Source organism: Sarcophilus harrisii, chromosome 1 (genome assembly GCF_902635505.1).
Source record: "Sarcophilus harrisii chromosome 1, mSarHar1.11, whole genome shotgun sequence".
Lineage (NCBI taxonomy): Eukaryota > Metazoa > Chordata > Mammalia > Dasyuromorphia > Dasyuridae > Sarcophilus > Sarcophilus harrisii.
In genome coordinates, this window is record NC_045426.1 from 252,531,804 (window position 1) to 252,549,043 (window position 17,240).

Sequence of the window (17,240 nt, forward strand, 5' to 3'; positions counted from 1 at the left end):
AGGATTGCCCTTTTACTAGATCCTTGGTATTCTGATTTAGTAGCCAAATAAAAGTATCACCATAACGGAAATGAAAACGTTAGATCATATGTGTCTGTGCCTAGTCAGGGCTCCCATTTATCCATCAAGCATGCCCGTTATAGAAATTAAAACAGAATAAAGGACAAATAAGATGCAAAAGAAGGAAAAAGGAAGAAAATGACATGAATTATAGGAAGAGAAAGGGGAGGAAAAGTGTGAATTAGAGAAGAAGGAAAGAGTGGTTTTTTTGTTTTTTTTTTAATGGCAATCTTTTAAAAGGGTATGAATGGTGCGAATAAGGCACTGGATAATGAAGAAGAGAGGCCATCAGCCAGTACTAACCAGACAGCCCAAAGCTTATTCTTTTCCAAAGGCAGGGAACTATTATTCCACCTGCTTTGATATGTTATCCCAGTTATCGCTATTATTTGCAACAGTATACTAGTTTGTCCACTCTGTCATTGAAGAGCTTAAACTCCCAGGTCTCAAGATGTGGCTATTTTGTATTAAGGTAATTCCTGCAAAGCTACACTTGTGGGGGGAAAATTGGGGCAAGGTCTGGAAATACATGCTCTCTTTAAGGAAGAGATCCAATAAATAACCAACAACTAATTATTGACCAGTCCCTCCTCAGGCATGTGACAAATCTCTGCTAAGTTCCAGGGATGGACACCAAGAAAAGTAAAAAGCATAATCCCTACCCTTAAGGAGCTCACATTCTTTTTCTTTTTTTTTCTAAAAAGTGAAATTTATTTGGAATTTTGGAATTCCTGATTGTATTACATCAAATCCTAGTCTAAATTACTTTATATAAAAAAAAAATTCTACATCAAGGTTTAGAGATTCCTGACTGGTTGAAGATCCTGAAACACTTTTCAAAGAAAAAAAATGGGTTCCAATGCTGATAGTGCAAATGGAAAACTGGACTGATTCTTTCAGTAGGATTGTGGAAGAATTTTACAAACCAAATAAGGCTTTGAAAATGAAATTTTGGCTTTTAGAAGGCAGTACAGAGCAAAGACAGCCCTTTGGTTACCATATACTCAATACAAATAAATGTGAACAAAAAAAACCTGGCTGAAAAAAAAAAACATTAACTAGAAAAGGAGGCAGAGCTGCTAGTATAAGAAAAGACCCAGCTCATGTGACAGCACAAATTTCTGGAAACTCCCCTACACCATTGAGTATCTAAAATAAATAAGCTTGGTGCAAGAAGCAATGTTGAAAACAATTACTGAAATGCAGTATCAGGATTTCAGAAAGGCTTGGAGAGACTTACATGAACTAATGGTAAATAAAGTGAGTAGTACCCAGAGAATATTTTACACAGCAACAAAACTATGTGATGATCAACTCTGAAAGATGTGGCTCTTTTCAACAATTAGGTGATTCAGGCCAATTCCAATGCACTTGGGATGAAATGAACCATCTGCATCTAGAAAGAGAACATTGGGGAGTGAATGAGAATAGTAAAATTTTCACCTTTTTTATTATTTGTTTGCATTTTATTTTTCATTTTTTCCCTTTTTTTGGAACTGATTTTTGTTGTGCAGCATGGTAAATATGGAAATGTGTTTAGAACTGCATATGCTTAACTCATATTGTATTACTTGCTGTCTAGGGGAGGGGGGAAAGGAGGGAAGGGGAAGAGAAAGAGAAAAAATCTGGAACACCAGGTTTTGCAAGGGTGGATACTGAAAATTATCTTTGCGCATATTTTGAAAATACAAAGGTATTAAAAAAATTTTTTAAAGAAAAACAACATCAGAATCTTTTCTCTAAAGGATCACAGAAAATACTATTTACTGTAAATTAAGGGATTGTCATTTTGGAATCTTCCCTCCCTCCAACATCTTTATCAAGTAATAGAGCTTCCCTTAAAAAAAAAAAATCCTGATAAAAACTGGCATTTAGTCGTAGTTGCTAAGTCATATAGTTTTCCAAAAAAAAAGGTGCCATCTACTGGTTAACCAGTGATGGAGGGCCTTTAAAAAAATTCCTGATAAAACTGGCATTTAGTGGTAGTTGACCAGATGTCCAAAAGAAAGGTAGCATCCGTTGGTTAACCACTGAATGGAGGGCCTTTCCCCAGAGGGATATTTGAAGGTTAATTCTGGGGATTGTAGAATCCTACTCTGTACAGAGGCTTTTAGAAGTAACTCATACCTACAGAATCTTAGGTATTATGTGAAAATTTAGTTATGTTCTATTGGTGTAAGGAGTCTCTCATTACTTTGCCTGTTGTCACACCTCAGTAAGTTCACTAATATTCCTACTTTAAGAATGGGGAAAATGAGGTATGAGAGGTTAAATGACTTATGTAGGACTTCACAAATATAGTCAACAATGATAGTCAGGATTAGGCTTAGTTTTTAGTTGTTAGATCATCAAATAACAGCTACATAATACCATAAGTCAAAAGCATTTGTTCTTTATCTATATCCATTAAAACACAGAATTTGGGAGATGAAAAGGATAAGAGCTCACATTCTAATTGGCATGACAACATGCAAATCACTATATAATACCTATATAGCATAATTTGGAATCTACTATATTATGTCTACAAAAGATTTAACTGCTTAAAAGTGCACTAAGACTTTTGGTATATTCTGTACTATTTGAAGGAAAACCAGAATATACAATGAGGGTCAGCTTGGCAGAGTAGATGAGTGAAAAGAGTAGACTAGTCAGGAGAAGGGAGGAGAATGAAGGAGAGGAAAAGAAAAAAGAAAAGGGGAAAAAAAGAAAGAAAAACTTTTTAGGGCAGAGAGAGGGCAGTGATGGGGCATTGAGGGAAGCTTCCTAGAAGATGTCCTAAGACATTGTTAAAAATATGTAATTTGTTTTTTTCTTTCTTGTGTTTTTTTTCCCCTTTCGTTCTGATTTTTGTCACAACATGACAAATATGGAAATATGTTTAAAAGGACTGGACATATTTACCCTATATCAGGTTGCTTGCTGTCTTGCGGAGGAGGGAGATAAAGGGAGGAAGAGAGAAAAATTTGGAAAACAAAGTCTTACAAAAATGAATTTTTAAAACTATCTATACATGTATTTGGAAAAAATAAAATACTGAGGAAAAAATATGTATGTAAGTAACATGTATACAAATGTATTTAAAATATACTAGGGTGATCTCCCTATTTCAAGGAAACTTGGAGGAGATCAAATCCTTTTGTAAAGTGAAAGGATTTCTCCTTCCTCCATCTGGCTCTAATTTTAAAAAATTGTTATGTAGCTAATTTAAAATTTGGGTTGGGGAGAGATGTAGAGAGGAAATAAGGGTCACAAGTCGGCATGTTTGTGCTCAGTTAGTTATGCCAGCCAAGAAACCTCAGTGCCAAAACAATTACAATAACTTCAGTGCTTACACTGAAAATTTTGAGATACCTCTTGGAGACTCTGAGGATTTTCTTTATAAGTTTCTCTGTCTCTCCAATTTCAAAAACAAATTATCTAGGATTTAATGTTCTGCATACACACACACTCATACACACACACATAGAGGAAAAAGTTGTTTGTTTGTTTACATTCAATAAGCATTTTTTTTATTATAGCCTTTTATTTACAAGATATATGAATGGGTAATTTTTCAGCATTGACAGTAGCAAAACCTTTTGTTCTACCTTTTCCCCACCTTCTCCTCACCCCCTACTCCAGATGGTAGGTTGACCAATACATATTAAATATGTTAAAGTATAATAAGTTAAATACAATATATGTACACATGTTCAAACAGTTATTTTGCAGCACAAGAAGAATAAGACTTTAAAATAGTGTACAATTAGCCTGTGAAGGAAATCCAAAATGCAGGCAGACAAAAATAGAGGGATTGGCAAATTCTACGTACTGGTTCATAGTCATCTCCCAGAGTTCTTTTGCTGGATGTAGCCGCTACAATTTATTATTGGCCTATTAGAACCGATTTGGTTCATCTCATTGTTGAAGATGGCCATGTCCATCAGAATTGATCATCATATATTTTTGTTGTTGAAGTATATAATGATCTGGTCCTGCTCATTTCACTCAGCATCAGTTCATGTAAGTCTCTCCAGGCCTCTCTGAAATCATCCTGCTGGTTATTTCTTACAGAACAATAATATTCCATAATATTCATATATCACAATTTATTCAGCCATTTTCCAATTGATGGGCATTCACTCCAATTTCTGGGCACTAGAAAGAGACCTGCCACAAACATTCTTGCACATGTGGGTTCCTTTACCTTCTTTAAAATCTCTTTGGGATATAAGCCCAGGAGTAACACTGCTGGATCAAAGGGTATGCACAGTTTGATAACTTTTTGAGCATAGTTCCAAATCACTTTCCAGAATGGCTTGATGTATTCACAATTCCACCAACAATGTATCAGTGTCCCAGTTTTCCCACATCCCCTCCAACATTTCGCATTACCTTTCCCTGTCATTCTAGCCAATCAGACAGGTGTGTAGTGGTATCTCAGAGTTGTCTTAATTTACATCAGAGGAAAATGTTGTAAGAATTTTTAAGATCCTGGCTAGCCACTGTACAAATAAATCAACAAAGGATGGACATATATCTCACAATTTCACATATGACATTTATAAAGAGGAGAGGAGAGATGTTTACATATCTACAGCTATAAAATAATATATATAAAATGTCATTTTGAGGGTGGGGGGGGGGAGTCACTTCTCCAGATCCAGTTAGATCAGGGAGGGTTCACAGGCAGGATTACAAAAACCATTTGGGTGTAAGTGCAAATAGGTCATCACATCTTTTTTCAGAAAAGATAAAGGATAATTAATGTTATAAAGACCTTTAGCATAACTAATTACAGTTGGAGAAAGAAAACTGCACCTTCTTTATCAGTTAATTAGTGTTTCTTATAATAATAAACAGTAATAATCATATATTGGATTAACTTTTGTTAATCCCCTTAGTACTACCTAAATAGAATAAGATGGGAATGCCTTTTTAGGAACTATTAAAAATCCTGGGAATGGTTTTGTGCTTTTTTGGATTGGGTTTTTTTTTTTTGTTTGTTTGTTTGTTTGTTTGTTTTTGGTAACAGGAAAGGGAGGAGGGAAAGGAGACACTGAAGGAGACAACCCATTCTGTGTTCCATAGCATAAGAAAGAAATATAACTATAGTAAATGTAGCATCACAACAAAAGTTTTCTTTCTAACCAGCTGTTTCTGCCTAGGTCAAGCTAGGGGAAAACTCTCTCCCCTTTGGATTAGGCTTCCCTTCTTTCTGCATTATTCCTAACATTCAGGGACAAATTTAGGTTATGTATTTGTCCGGTGCCAACTACTTTGGTTATCACCAAGAGGGAACAAAACAATTCTCTTCCATTTCTTCCACTGGGACAGAAAGGAAACAGTAATGTGAGGATTTCCCACCTTAGGAAGGAAGACACTACGGACTAAGTTCATGTATCTCCTTGATATTCCAACCAGTCAGCAGGTTCTTCCTGCTCTCAGTTGTTCCTGTAGCTGGCCATCACACTTCACTTCCAATCTCTGAACCTCTCCTCTGCTTGTCCTTGGCTCATAGATCTTAGCATCTCAGTCTAATCCTATGCTTATCATCTCCATGATCCTCTGCTTCTACCCACCCACATGGCCTGGCAAGCAAGAAGGGGTCCTAGCCAACGTGGATGCTAGCCAATATTAAGCACCTAAGTAACATTCCTTCTCCCTTCTCCCCCTTCTCTCATCCTTTTGGCTCACCAGGCTTCTCTGAGAAAATTCCCCTTAAGTCAAAAGCCAGTAGACAAATACTTGTGGGTCCACCAAGAAGCCATGGTAATGACTCTAGGGGAGGCTTTATCTCTTTTGAAATAAGACTTCTGTAGGTTTGCCTATAGTGGAATATGTCTGCAGTAGGGAAGTGAGGTTGGGAAGGTTGGGACCATGCTGAGCTAAGAGACTTCAGGGAGTTTGCAGGATATTCTGACTCTGTTGAGGGTAATCCATTGGTGATGATCAGTGGGACTGATTAGATGTGTAAGTGACTCAGTGAAAAACCTGAGAAAAGAAAGACTTCTTCCAAGGGCTCTAAACATGAGATATGATATAGGGAAGCAGTTCCATACCTTACTCACCCCCCTTGCCCTCCGAATCACATTGTATTTTCTATTTCTGCACTCCCACCACCCATCAAACAAGAACTCTCCTGCCCTGATTTTTACTCATTTCTTTCAGTGTTTTTTGTTGGAGAGTCTGACAAAAGAACTGAACTATGCTTGCTTGGTGCAGCTGAAAATGAGAGTGGTTAGCCTTCAAGTCATAGGAGGCCCTCTATAAACCTCCATTTCCTTCTGGGCAAAATGAGAGAGGTTAAACTAGGCAGTTCCCAAGGTTCCTTCTGGTTCTGACATTCTAGGCCAGTAATTGATAAGGAAAATAAGCTCAGAGGTATGAGGCACAGAGGGGAGAATGGAAGGCTGGCTGTCCATGTTATTTGGTGAGTTTGAGTGGAAAAAAGAGCCTTGACCTCAGCGGGGCCTTCTCCCTTTCCATAGTACAAGCATCCTGCCTGGCTGCTCTGGGACATGGAATCTATAATCCTATTGTTCAAGACTACATCAGATTCCCTAGGCTCTTCTTTCTGGGGCTGATGGGCAGTATGGGTAACTAGAGCAGTGGGAGGGGAAAAAACCCCAACCCCACAATGCATTAGACCACCCAACTCCACCCAAAGCAGTGGCGAGTCACATCAGTGAACAGCCCCCTCCTCCTCTGCACCCCAAATCCCAGGGGTACCAAGCAGGGAGTAATCTTCCCCCTTCACATTCACAAAAAAATCTAGGATTTTCATCTCCCAATTCCAAGAGTTCCCATAACTTGGGAAATTTCTGCTTTCTTGGAGGAAATCTTTGGATGATCTTGTTCTCATCTGTCCTTCTGGCTTCATTCTACAGCTTTCCCCCTCCCCCCATCTACAGAAAGCAGGTGATCGGCTTTCTAGTTCAGGTAACCTTATGGACTAGGTTCTATTGTTCCATTCTTCCCACCCACCCTCTGTGAGAAGAGTCTGGCCTTAGGGTGGGGCATTCAAACTCCCCACTTAACTTCCCTTAGCCCTCAGACCTCTAATTCCCTGGGATGGGCTAAAGCCCTAGAAGGTGGGGCAGTTCTAGAGGTCAGTGGAAGTGCTCCAGGCAATGGCTCCAGAATATTAAAGGGAGAGGTCCTTCACCAATATTTCAGAGCTCTGGTGTCCCCAGACTCAGCAACACTATGCATCCAGCTGTGCTCTTTCTGCTACTTGGTAACTACTGGCTTTGGTTTAGTTGGGGGGCAGGGCGTAGTAGTTATTACCATTAGAGATGGTCTTCATTGGCAAATGACCCAGATCCCATAGAATGGTCTTTGGGCATTAGGAAGGAAATAGGCTGCTCAGCTTCAGAATGCTTCTGCAAAAGCAGAAATGCATAATAGCTACTAACGTCACCTATTGCTCTCTTCTGCAGAAAAAGTATTTGATCTTCAGTTTGAGGATCAATGCATAAAGGCAGGTAATTTAGTGGGAAAGATTAAATTTAACCATATTTTCTTGGGTGTGTCTTCACAGCCTTCCACTCCATCCCAGGAAAGACACAATATGCAGGTAAGATTTCTTTTCAGAAAGATGCAGTTTCAAGTGGGAGGTGCATTCAAGCCTGGTTCTCCTTCATGAGCCAAAATGCTGTTTTGAAAAACGGCAATAGGAATGTGATTTTTTCCCCCCCAGCCTTCACTTCTGCACCTTTCCAAGACGAAATCCGAGAACTAGGTAAAGAAAAGATGCAGAGGAGACAAACTCTACCCTCTGGTTTGGGGATTCATTGGCTTGTCTTTGCAACTGACTGTATGGGGGTGGTTGTGGGGGGTGAAATGGGAACCAGTTCTCATTCAGTCTCACAGACTGTTCTCATTTCCAGAATGTGGTCGACCTCTTCGCCAGGACCGCGTTGTGGGCGGCTCTGATGCACCTCTTGCAAAGTGGCCTTGGCAAGTAAGTGTCCACAGATTTGGGAGGCAAATATGTGGCGGCACCCTCATCTCCGAGTCCTGGGTTGTCTCTGCAGCTCATTGTTTCGTATTCCCAGGGTAAGTATAAAATCTATACATTTGTGTATTTGCCTACACTTACTCCTAGTTTATACAATCCTGGAGAATGGACCCACTCAAAATTTTGCATGGCAGTCAAAATGCTCCCAAGTGCATCCATGTCTTGGTCCATATAGATCTTTCCAGTTAAGGCTGATCAGATTTAAGCCTCCCTAGAAATCAGCTCAGCATTTAATCCTATAATTCTGAATAGTTACAAATTATCAAAGTTTAAGGCTGTTCTCCATAATTGTTTTGTTAATCTTTAAAAATGTATTTGCAACTTTACCCCTTGTCACCATAATTACTAGCAAATTCTCTATTACAATGTACCACATTTGACTTTTCTAATTCTTCTTTTCCCAGCAATTTTTCTCTCATTCCACCAGAGCAATTTACTGTTGCTGTGGGTGTGCACTCTCAACTGTCTTTAATGCTAAACCTTGATGTATCAGCTGGCATGCATCAGATAGTGAATGTGTCAGATATTCTGGTTCATGAGAATTACTCTGGAGCTGTACATGGAAATGACATTGCTTTAATGCGTCTTGCTCAGCCTGTCAACTTCACAGAGTATGTGCAGCCCATTTGTTTGCCCCGAGCCAATCACAGTTTCCCTCATGGAGCTTCCTGCTGGGCCACAGGTTGGGGACATGTCCAAGAGAGAGGTGAGTCTCCAAGGGGTTAGAAAAAAGTTTTTCAAAGTTTTAGATTCTGGATATTTCTTTGGTCCTCGGATTTTTACTGTATAAATTTGATTCCCTTTCCACAGCTCTACCATATTAAACAATTCCAACTGCACTCTGTATTTGGGAGACAGTCAAATAAACCAGTTCCTGAAAGTTACTGGTATTTTAAGCAGTGATTCTAGGGATAAACAGTGGATGATGACTTTGCTCTTACCCACAGTACCGCAGTCGCTCCAGTCAGGCTTGATACTCCAGCAACTGGAACTGAAGATCATTGGACCCAAAGAATGTCAGTGTCTCTTCAACTACAATGGTCCCTTTAATGTAACTGTGAAATTGTTACCTACTATGCTATGTGCTGGCTACAAGGAAGGGAAAAGAGATACCTGCCAGGTAAAATGGGGACCTATCCTCTGCTTCATCCAGCTGCCATTATCCTGTTAATAGAAGTTACTAAAACCTTTGCTCCTACCCCAACTGGTACTGTATCTATTGCGTCTCCTAGTGGCTTCCCAATTTGATTTTCCAGATATACTTAGTATTTTCTTTTTTTTTTTTAATCTTATTTTTTTATTATATCTTTTTATTGACAAAACATATGCACAGATAATTTTTCAACATTGACCCTTGCAAAAACTTTTGTTCCAACTTTTCCCCTCCTTTCCTTTCCCCTCTCCCCTACATTGCAGGGACTCCCATACATGTTAAATATGTTAAAGTATATGTTGAATACAATATATGTATACATATTTATACAGTTGTCTTGCTGCACAAGAAAAATCTATCCAAGTTAGTCTCCTGTGCATGCAATGACATGGCTGTCCTGGGTCAGAGGCGGGAAAGGGTGGTGTAGAAAGTCAGGATTGGGAAGAAGGTGGAGTTACAATACTTAGTATTTTCAAATTGGCAAAAAATATATTCCCTTTTGCATCCTTTCCCCCTCTGCCCCTCCCCAAATTATTTAAGCACATTCTGCTACTTCCCTACTGGGAATTTCAAGTGTTGACCACATAAAGGCTGCCCCTTATGCCTTTCCACTATGGATGTTCCCTCCTCCAGCATACTTCATCCAGGCCAGTGGTGTTGACTCTGAGCACTTGGGCGTTATCTACTTTCCACAGGGGGACTCTGGAGGCCCACTTGTCTGTGAGGAACAAGGCCAGTGGTTCCTGGCTGGAGTCACCAGTTTTGGCCATGGCTGTGCAAGGAGGAACCGGCCAGGGATCTTTACAAATGTGGTGGCCTTTGAAGACTGGATCAGGGAACGAGTGGAAGGCGCAGCTTTCCCTGAGCAACCTGAGCCTATCCCAACGCCTTTGGTAGAAGACTCTGACAATTGTACTATTGCCTTGCCAGGTAAATGAGATGGGAGTAGGCTGATTTCTGGGCTGGGCAATGGGAATTCAGCCAGTCTAAATGCTAACTTTCTTGACCAGAATGTGGCATTGCTCCCAGACCTGGTGACTGGCCCTGGAAAGCTGTAATAATTACTCCAGCATCTCTACCCTGCCATGGGGTGTTGGTAGCAGAGAAATGGGTTCTTGCACCAGCCAGCTGCTTTCTGGGGTAAGTAATAATTGCTGTGGAATTGTCTTCCAGAAGGAAGAATGGGGGGAAGGGGTTACAGGTCATGAATAACTTAATGCACAGTTGATTCTTACTGTATTTCCTCTGGTTAAGTAACTTTCTCCCCAACCTACAGCCTAAAAGACATCAGTAGTTGGCATGTGATGCTTCCACCCAAGGCACAAAGTATAGCTGTCCTCAGCGTACAGTTAAATGTCAACTTCACACAGGATTATGAGTATGACCTGGCCCTCTTGGAGCTAGCAGTCCCAGTGTCTTTTACTGAAGATACAAGGGCCGTGTGTTTACCCCGTCTGAATCACTACTTTTTGCCCAGTAGCCAGTGCCGTCTGATCCAATGGGGCCGGGGAGGTGAGTCTACAATTCCCCTCTGCACATCCAGCTGCAAAAGCTAGGAGGCATGGCAAGTCCTGCGGCTTTCCACTTTGTTGTCTCCCCAGAGCCACCCCTGGCTTCCCCGTCCCTGTTGGAAGCTGAAATGGCATCTAACTGGTGGTGTTATTGCGTCCGTGGCTCGGAGCTGGAGATGGTAGCCAACCCCTTGGAGAATCCTAGCATCCTGTGTGCTGAATACCATGAAGAGGAGAAAAAGGGCTGTTGGGTAATGAAGGGTTCTGATAACCTGCTTAGGGGAGCAGCAGGGCCTGACTGGGGCATCTGGGGCCCTGTCCATATTTCTAATAAACCTTCTCATTTCTCAGATGGGAAGCCGCTGGGGCCTCTTATGTGAGGAATCAGGATCCTGGTTTCTGGCAGGTCTTTCAAAGCCTCCAGAAGATTGTCTTCGGCCTCGGGTCTTCTCCCCTCTACAACTTCAAAGCCTCTGGATCAGGCAGGCAGCCCTTACCTCCTACATGGAGGATCAGCTCAACTGGGACTTTCCGGCTGTGAGAACTCTATCATTCTGTCCCTCCAAAACCAAGTTTGGAGGTGAGGAGAATCTTGTTTTCATGTCCAGCTCTTTGGGCAGGGAGGCAACAGGGAGGTTTGGGTTGAGGGATGCATTTGAGTAGGATTTCAAATGTTCAGTGGTGAGGTTCAGGGTTGTCACTGGGAAGGAAGGGACTGTGGGGCCATAGGAAGGAGTCCTTAAACTGTGACTAATGCCTGCCTGTGCATCTTCCTTTTCAAGCTTGTGGTATTCAGTCATACAAAGACAGTAACCCATGGCCCTGGGTGGCAGAGGTGCACGGTGCCAGGGATGAAGTTTGCATGGCCACTCTAGTGAGCCCTGGTTGGGTCCTAACAGACACTCATTGTGTGCCCAGGTAGGTTTCTTTTGGGGTGGCGGTGGGGGAAGTAGAGACTAGCCCATTTCTCTATATAATTTGAACAAATAAAACTGTCCTCTTCAACAGGCATGGCTCCATAGCGTCCCGTCTACAGGTTAAACTGGGTAGAACACGCTTCGGTACCCCGGGCCAGGTGTCAAGGCCGGTCAGCAGCATTCATTACACCATGGGATCACCCCTAGTCCTACTGCAGCTAGAGACTAGGGTAGAAATGTCAGCTTCTGCTCTGCCAGTCTGTCTCAATTCTGGGCCAGTTTCAAAAGATATGCCCTGTTGGGTGCTAGGCTGGAAAGATACTGTAAACCGAGGTGAGCAAAGGGATCCTAGGGTCCTAAAATAGGAAATTTTTTGAGTCAAAGTCCTCTAAATAGCAATAGATTGTAATGGAGGGATGGAGCTTCAGGGACTGATGCCTTCATGCGAGACATTGTTCTTTTGTTTCTGATGGGTCTCCATTCTATTCCCAAGTCCCCATGGCAGTACCCGTGTTCATCTTGACCCCAAAAGACTGCCCCTACCTCAACAAGCACACCCTACCTCTGGGAACCTTCTGTGTAGCATATGGCAGGAAAAGACTAGACAGATATGAGGTATGAATGGTCTGGAATGGTCAAGTGATGGGGGAAGCGAAACTGGGATTGGGAAGCTGTGATGAAGGGACATCAGGGGGGGGGTGGGGATGTAAACCCCCTTGTCAACTTGCCTATCCTCATCCAACCTCCAGAAGTCCTGGAAGCTAAGCTTTTCTTATTCTTTCATGCAGGTTGACTTGGGCTCATCTCTCATGTGCCAACGAGGACCTGACTCCTGGATGCTGATGGGCATTTCAATAAGGGGAAGCCAAGAACTGTTTGCCCCAGTGGGGACCCAACGGTCTTGGATCTCTCAGACTGTGAGGGATGCACCCTTTGTGTAATTCAGCCAGTGACTCCAGACCTTGAACAGATCCAGAAGCAGAGCCTGAACTGTTCTTCTACTGCACAGGGGGAGAGGATGAAACGTCCCTCTTTCTCTATTTAAATCAAGTCTCAAATGGCTGCCTCTGGAATGCACCCAAACCAGTTCCATGCTGAAAACCTGGAAAGCTTCAAGAAGGGTGACAATGGTGATGACAATCTGGTGTCTAATTAGACTTGCATTCCAAGTGGTGATAATTTGAATCAAAGGATCCTGGGGGTGGAATGAATATGTTCAATAAACACAGTGCTAACATTACCAGGAACTTCTTCATGCCTGATGCCTGTGGGCAGAGTTGGGGAAATTATTAAAGGAACATTAGGAATTGGGTTCAGGGGAAGAGGAAAAGCCAGTCACAGGGGCCAACAACCCACTGGTTTTAGATGAGAGGTCTTGCTTAACCTCTAAATAAAGCATGGTCCTAGCTTAAAGGAGCAATCACAAACTGAAGGCGAAAGCCTAGATGTGCAGTCCAGTGGAGGGAAGCTGGCTAGTTTATTCTGAGGCCCTATGGGTGTTGTCTACAAAGCTGCTCAGCCCTCATCCTCAACACACTACAAGTGCGACAAGTTAGAAGAGAAATTTGTAGCTGATAACGTGGCAACTGCCATTCATTCCAGCCTTTATTGGGCATAGTGTGCCCAAGGTCAGCTCAGTATTTGTCATATGCAACATTCAGTATGTGTCTGAACCAGGTTGATTTCCCATCAAATGATCAGAGTAGGTCTAGCTCTACCCTTAAACAAAATTAGCTATTTCTGATGACTCTAAAAATCTGTCAGAGAGGAAATTGAACCTCTTCGCCATCTTGGTAGGCAAGAGATATCCCATCTTGAAATAATTACCTGGCAAACACTAAGTCTGCCCATTCTTTTTTCTTTTTCTTTTCTTTTTTTTTTTTTTTTTTTAAATAATTATAACTTTTGATTGACAGAACCCATGTCTGGGCAATTTTTTTACAACATTACCCCTTGCACTCGCTTCTATTCCAACTTTTCCCCTCCCTCCCTCCACCCTCTCCCCCAGATGGCAAGCAATCCTATACATGTTAAATATATCACAATATATCCTAGCTCATTTCATTCCCGCATCAGTTCATGTTAGTCTCGCCCAGCCTCTCTGTATTCATCCTGCTGGTCATTTCTTACAGAACAATAATATTCCATAACATTCATTTACCACAATTTACCCAACCATTTGTCAATTGATGGGTATCCATTCATTTTCCAGTTTCTAGCCACTACAAACAGGGCTGCCACAAACATTTTGGCACATACAAGTCCCTTTCCCTTCTTTAGTATCTCTTTGGGATATAAGCCCAGTAGTAGCAACTGATGGATCAAAGGGTATGCACAGTTTGATAACTTTTTTGGGTCCATTCTTTTGCTTAGTATTTCTAATTGGTTCTTCTGGGACTTTAAGTAGATGAGCTCTGATATTAACCTCATAACAAAAATCAAAGCTTTGACTAAGCACAGCGGGTAAAGGCTTAAATTCTTCTAAGAACAGTTCGGTCCAACTTTTCCTGGATTCTGGAATTGAAAGAGATCCCCTTCCCTCCGCCGGCCACCCCCCCCCCCCCCCCCCAAGAGTGGATACAAGTGAAGGAAAAGTGATGTTTAAATAGTGTGCATCTACCTTACAGAGGAGTTTCCTTGGCACTAGTTTTGAGAGAATACGCGTTTTTCCTGATCGGATAAGGATAAGATTTGGGTGACTCGTGTGATAAAGGTTAGGTTCCTAGAAAAGAGCAAAGACCCCAGTCCCAAACTTCCTTCAGGTAAGGGAAGGGAGGCGGAGCACAGTGGAGGTGGGCGGTACTGCTCAGGAAGCTAAGTCCCCATTGGGCTAAGCTGGCCACTGAGGAAGCCCTAGAAAAGGTTGTACTGTGGCAGGTAGAGGCGGGCAGGGCGGGAACAGGTGACACAGGTTACCAGCTCAGCCATTCCAGACCCCTCCCTGAGAGCCTGCCCAGCCGCTCAGGCTCTTGCTTTTAGATCCCGTAGCCAAGTGGAGGTCGTCTTACAAAGGACAGTCTAACCTCCCCCGTGGAACAGACCTTTTGGGCCTGGGGAACGGCAGGCACGTCCCAGACTGGGGCCAGCAGCTGCAGGATGGCCCTGGGGTTGGTGACCCTGCCAAGCCTGTTGAATCTGCTACCGCTTGGAAGGGGTGAGTGAAGGCAGCGGGTGGAGATCTGCGCGACTGTAGGTGGCCGGTCTTCCCCTTCCCCCGTTTCCCATCCCCGTAGTTTACTAGTTCGCTATTCCTCTACTCTTCTCCCCTCCCCTCCCAATCACGGCTGACAAAAAAAAGGAAGGGAAGAAAAGAGAGGTGGTACAATATAGGAGATATGAAGGGAAGGGTATCAGAAAGGTAGGAAAAAAGGAAGGGGAGAGGAGAATAGGTAGGTAGGAAAGGAAAAATACAGAGTTAGGAGAGGAAGAGTTAGTAAGAGTGATATTGAGCAGAGTTAAAAGAGAGGTGGCTAGATGGTTAGGAAAGGAGCCCATTCTCTAATTTAGGGACACCGAAGTCCCTAAACAGTCCCTTTCCCCCTTTGTCCTCTTCCAGAAGTTTCCTGTGGTGTGGCCCCTTGGGCACGAATTGTGGACAGTATCAATGCTTCCCCTGGCCAGTGGTTTTGGCAGGTCAGCATAACCTACAATGGCATCCACGTATGCAATAGCTCTCTTGTATCCAAAGAGTGGGTGCTGACCGCTGCCCACTGCTTCCCAAGGTTAGACCAAAGGTTGGAAGAGAGAAGCTTAGGGGGGCACAGAGCTGGGGACTGGGGGAGGTTTTTGGGGAAAGGGAAAGGACGGAGGATGCTGCTGGGATTCAGAAATGGAGAAAGCAGTGGAAGAGATGAAGGATTCCTCCATCCCAGCTCTCCTTCACTTACCCTCTTCTCAGGGAGCACAGGTTCGATGATTATGAGGTGAAGCTGGGGCCCATCAACTCAGCACCTATAACCCTGACTCAGTGGTCATGACAGTAGCCAAGGACTTCACCCATCATAACTATGTGGAAGAGGGATCACAAAGAGATATCCATCCTGTCTGGCTACCAGCTGCCAATGCCTCTTTCCCCAATGGACTCCATTACACCTTCACAGGCTAGGGTACCCCATATAGCTCAGGTAAGACTCTGTGAGTATGTGGTTTGCCAGAGCCAGGGATATTCAAAGAGATGGAGAGGATGGAGGATTTGATGTGTACCCTTATCTGCTTTTCTACAGTGAGTCTTTCTAACCCCAAGATCTTGCAGCAGCCAGAGGTACCTTTCATTAGTTGAGAAACATGCAACTGTCTTTACAGTATAAAACCAGATCCTGACAAGTCACACGGTATCCAGTTGGACATGGTGTCTGCTGGCTTTGTATAAGGTGGTAAAGATGCCTGCCAGGTAAGGGCCTGCTCTTGGACAGGGAGATGAAAGAGTCATGAGAAAGGAAAGGGAGGAAGACAAGACCCCTAAGAAGCAGCAGGAGTTTTGCCTGAGCCCTGAAGGGGAAGTCTGGGAGGTTGATGGCCCTAAAAAGGAGCTGGAAACTCAGCTGTCCAGCTTAGGAAATTACTTCCTTTCTCCTTGCCTCAGTTTCCTCATCTGTTAATATGATAAGAATTGGAGTAGAACTCCAAGGTGCTTCCTGTTCTAATCTTTTGTGGTTTCTCTATTCAGGGAAAGGGGAGGGTTCAGATTTAGCCTCAGATTTATTAGCTTTGTGGCCCTGGGAAAGTCACTTGACCCCAATTGCCCAACAGAAAAAGGGAAAGGGAAATTCCTTTGTACACACATGCCACAAACTATAGTTGTTGTCTTTTTTTTAGATACCAGAGCTATTTCTTCACCTAGGAGTAATTTTGTATTTTGTGAGAGGCAAAATTTGTGAGAGGCTCCTTTTATGAATATTAAAGCCTTCCAGATGAAAGAATAGATAACTTGATTCATCTGGGATTATAGTGTTAACAAATGAAAATTAATTACAAAAAGCCCCCCTCCTTTAAAAATTTTTTTGGGGAAAAATAAAATTTTTTAAATTGAAAAACCCCTGGTGGGGAAAAAAGAAAAAAAGAAAAATTACAAAACTTAAAATGGGATTTTCGCTTTTTTTTAAAAAATTTTTTCCGGGTTTTCCTTTAAATTTTAAATTTCCAATAAAAAAAAAACCCCAAAGGGGGGGTTTTTTTTTTTTTTTTTAAAATTTTTTCCAAAGGTTTTTTAAAAATCCCCAAAAATTAAGAGTAAATTAAAATTTTTAAAAATTTAATTTGCCCATTTAAAGATTTTGGAACCCTTTTTGAAATAAAATTTTCCTTTTGGTAAAAATTTTAAAAAAAAATTTTTTGTTTAAATTTTAAAGGGGAGGGGGAAATTTCTGGAAATTGATTTTATTTTCCCATGTTGGGGAACATGTCATAAAATTTTGAAAGAAATTTTTAAAAAGTTTTTAAAAATAATAATTATGAAACCCCCAAAACCCCCTCCCCCAAAAAAGGCCTTAAATTTTACAATTTTTAATTTCACTCCCCCCACCCCCCCCCCCTTTTTCTTTCCCCCCCTTTTCCCAGGTTTTGTGGGCCAAACAAAAACTTTTAAAATTTTTCCC

The 17,240-nt window shown here is 42.1% G+C and overlaps 1 protein-coding gene across 1 annotated transcript; it reads left to right on the plus strand.

The window, feature by feature from the left end:
- Window positions 1-7,557: 7,557 nt before the first annotated feature.
- On the plus strand, window positions 7,558-12,903 carry LOC116419909 (polyserase-2-like; the record flags this gene model as incomplete). The annotated part of the gene is made up of 13 exons (XM_031942559.1): window positions 7,558-7,621; window positions 7,935-8,103; window positions 8,407-8,771; window positions 9,013-9,185; window positions 9,914-10,148; window positions 10,229-10,358; window positions 10,495-10,730; window positions 10,820-10,980; window positions 11,081-11,309; window positions 11,512-11,647; window positions 11,738-11,979; window positions 12,140-12,261; window positions 12,435-12,903. Coding segments are annotated over 13 exons (2,415 nt in total), but the record flags the coding sequence as incomplete, so codon positions are not given.
- Between the last annotated feature and the right edge of the window lie 4,337 nt (window positions 12,904-17,240).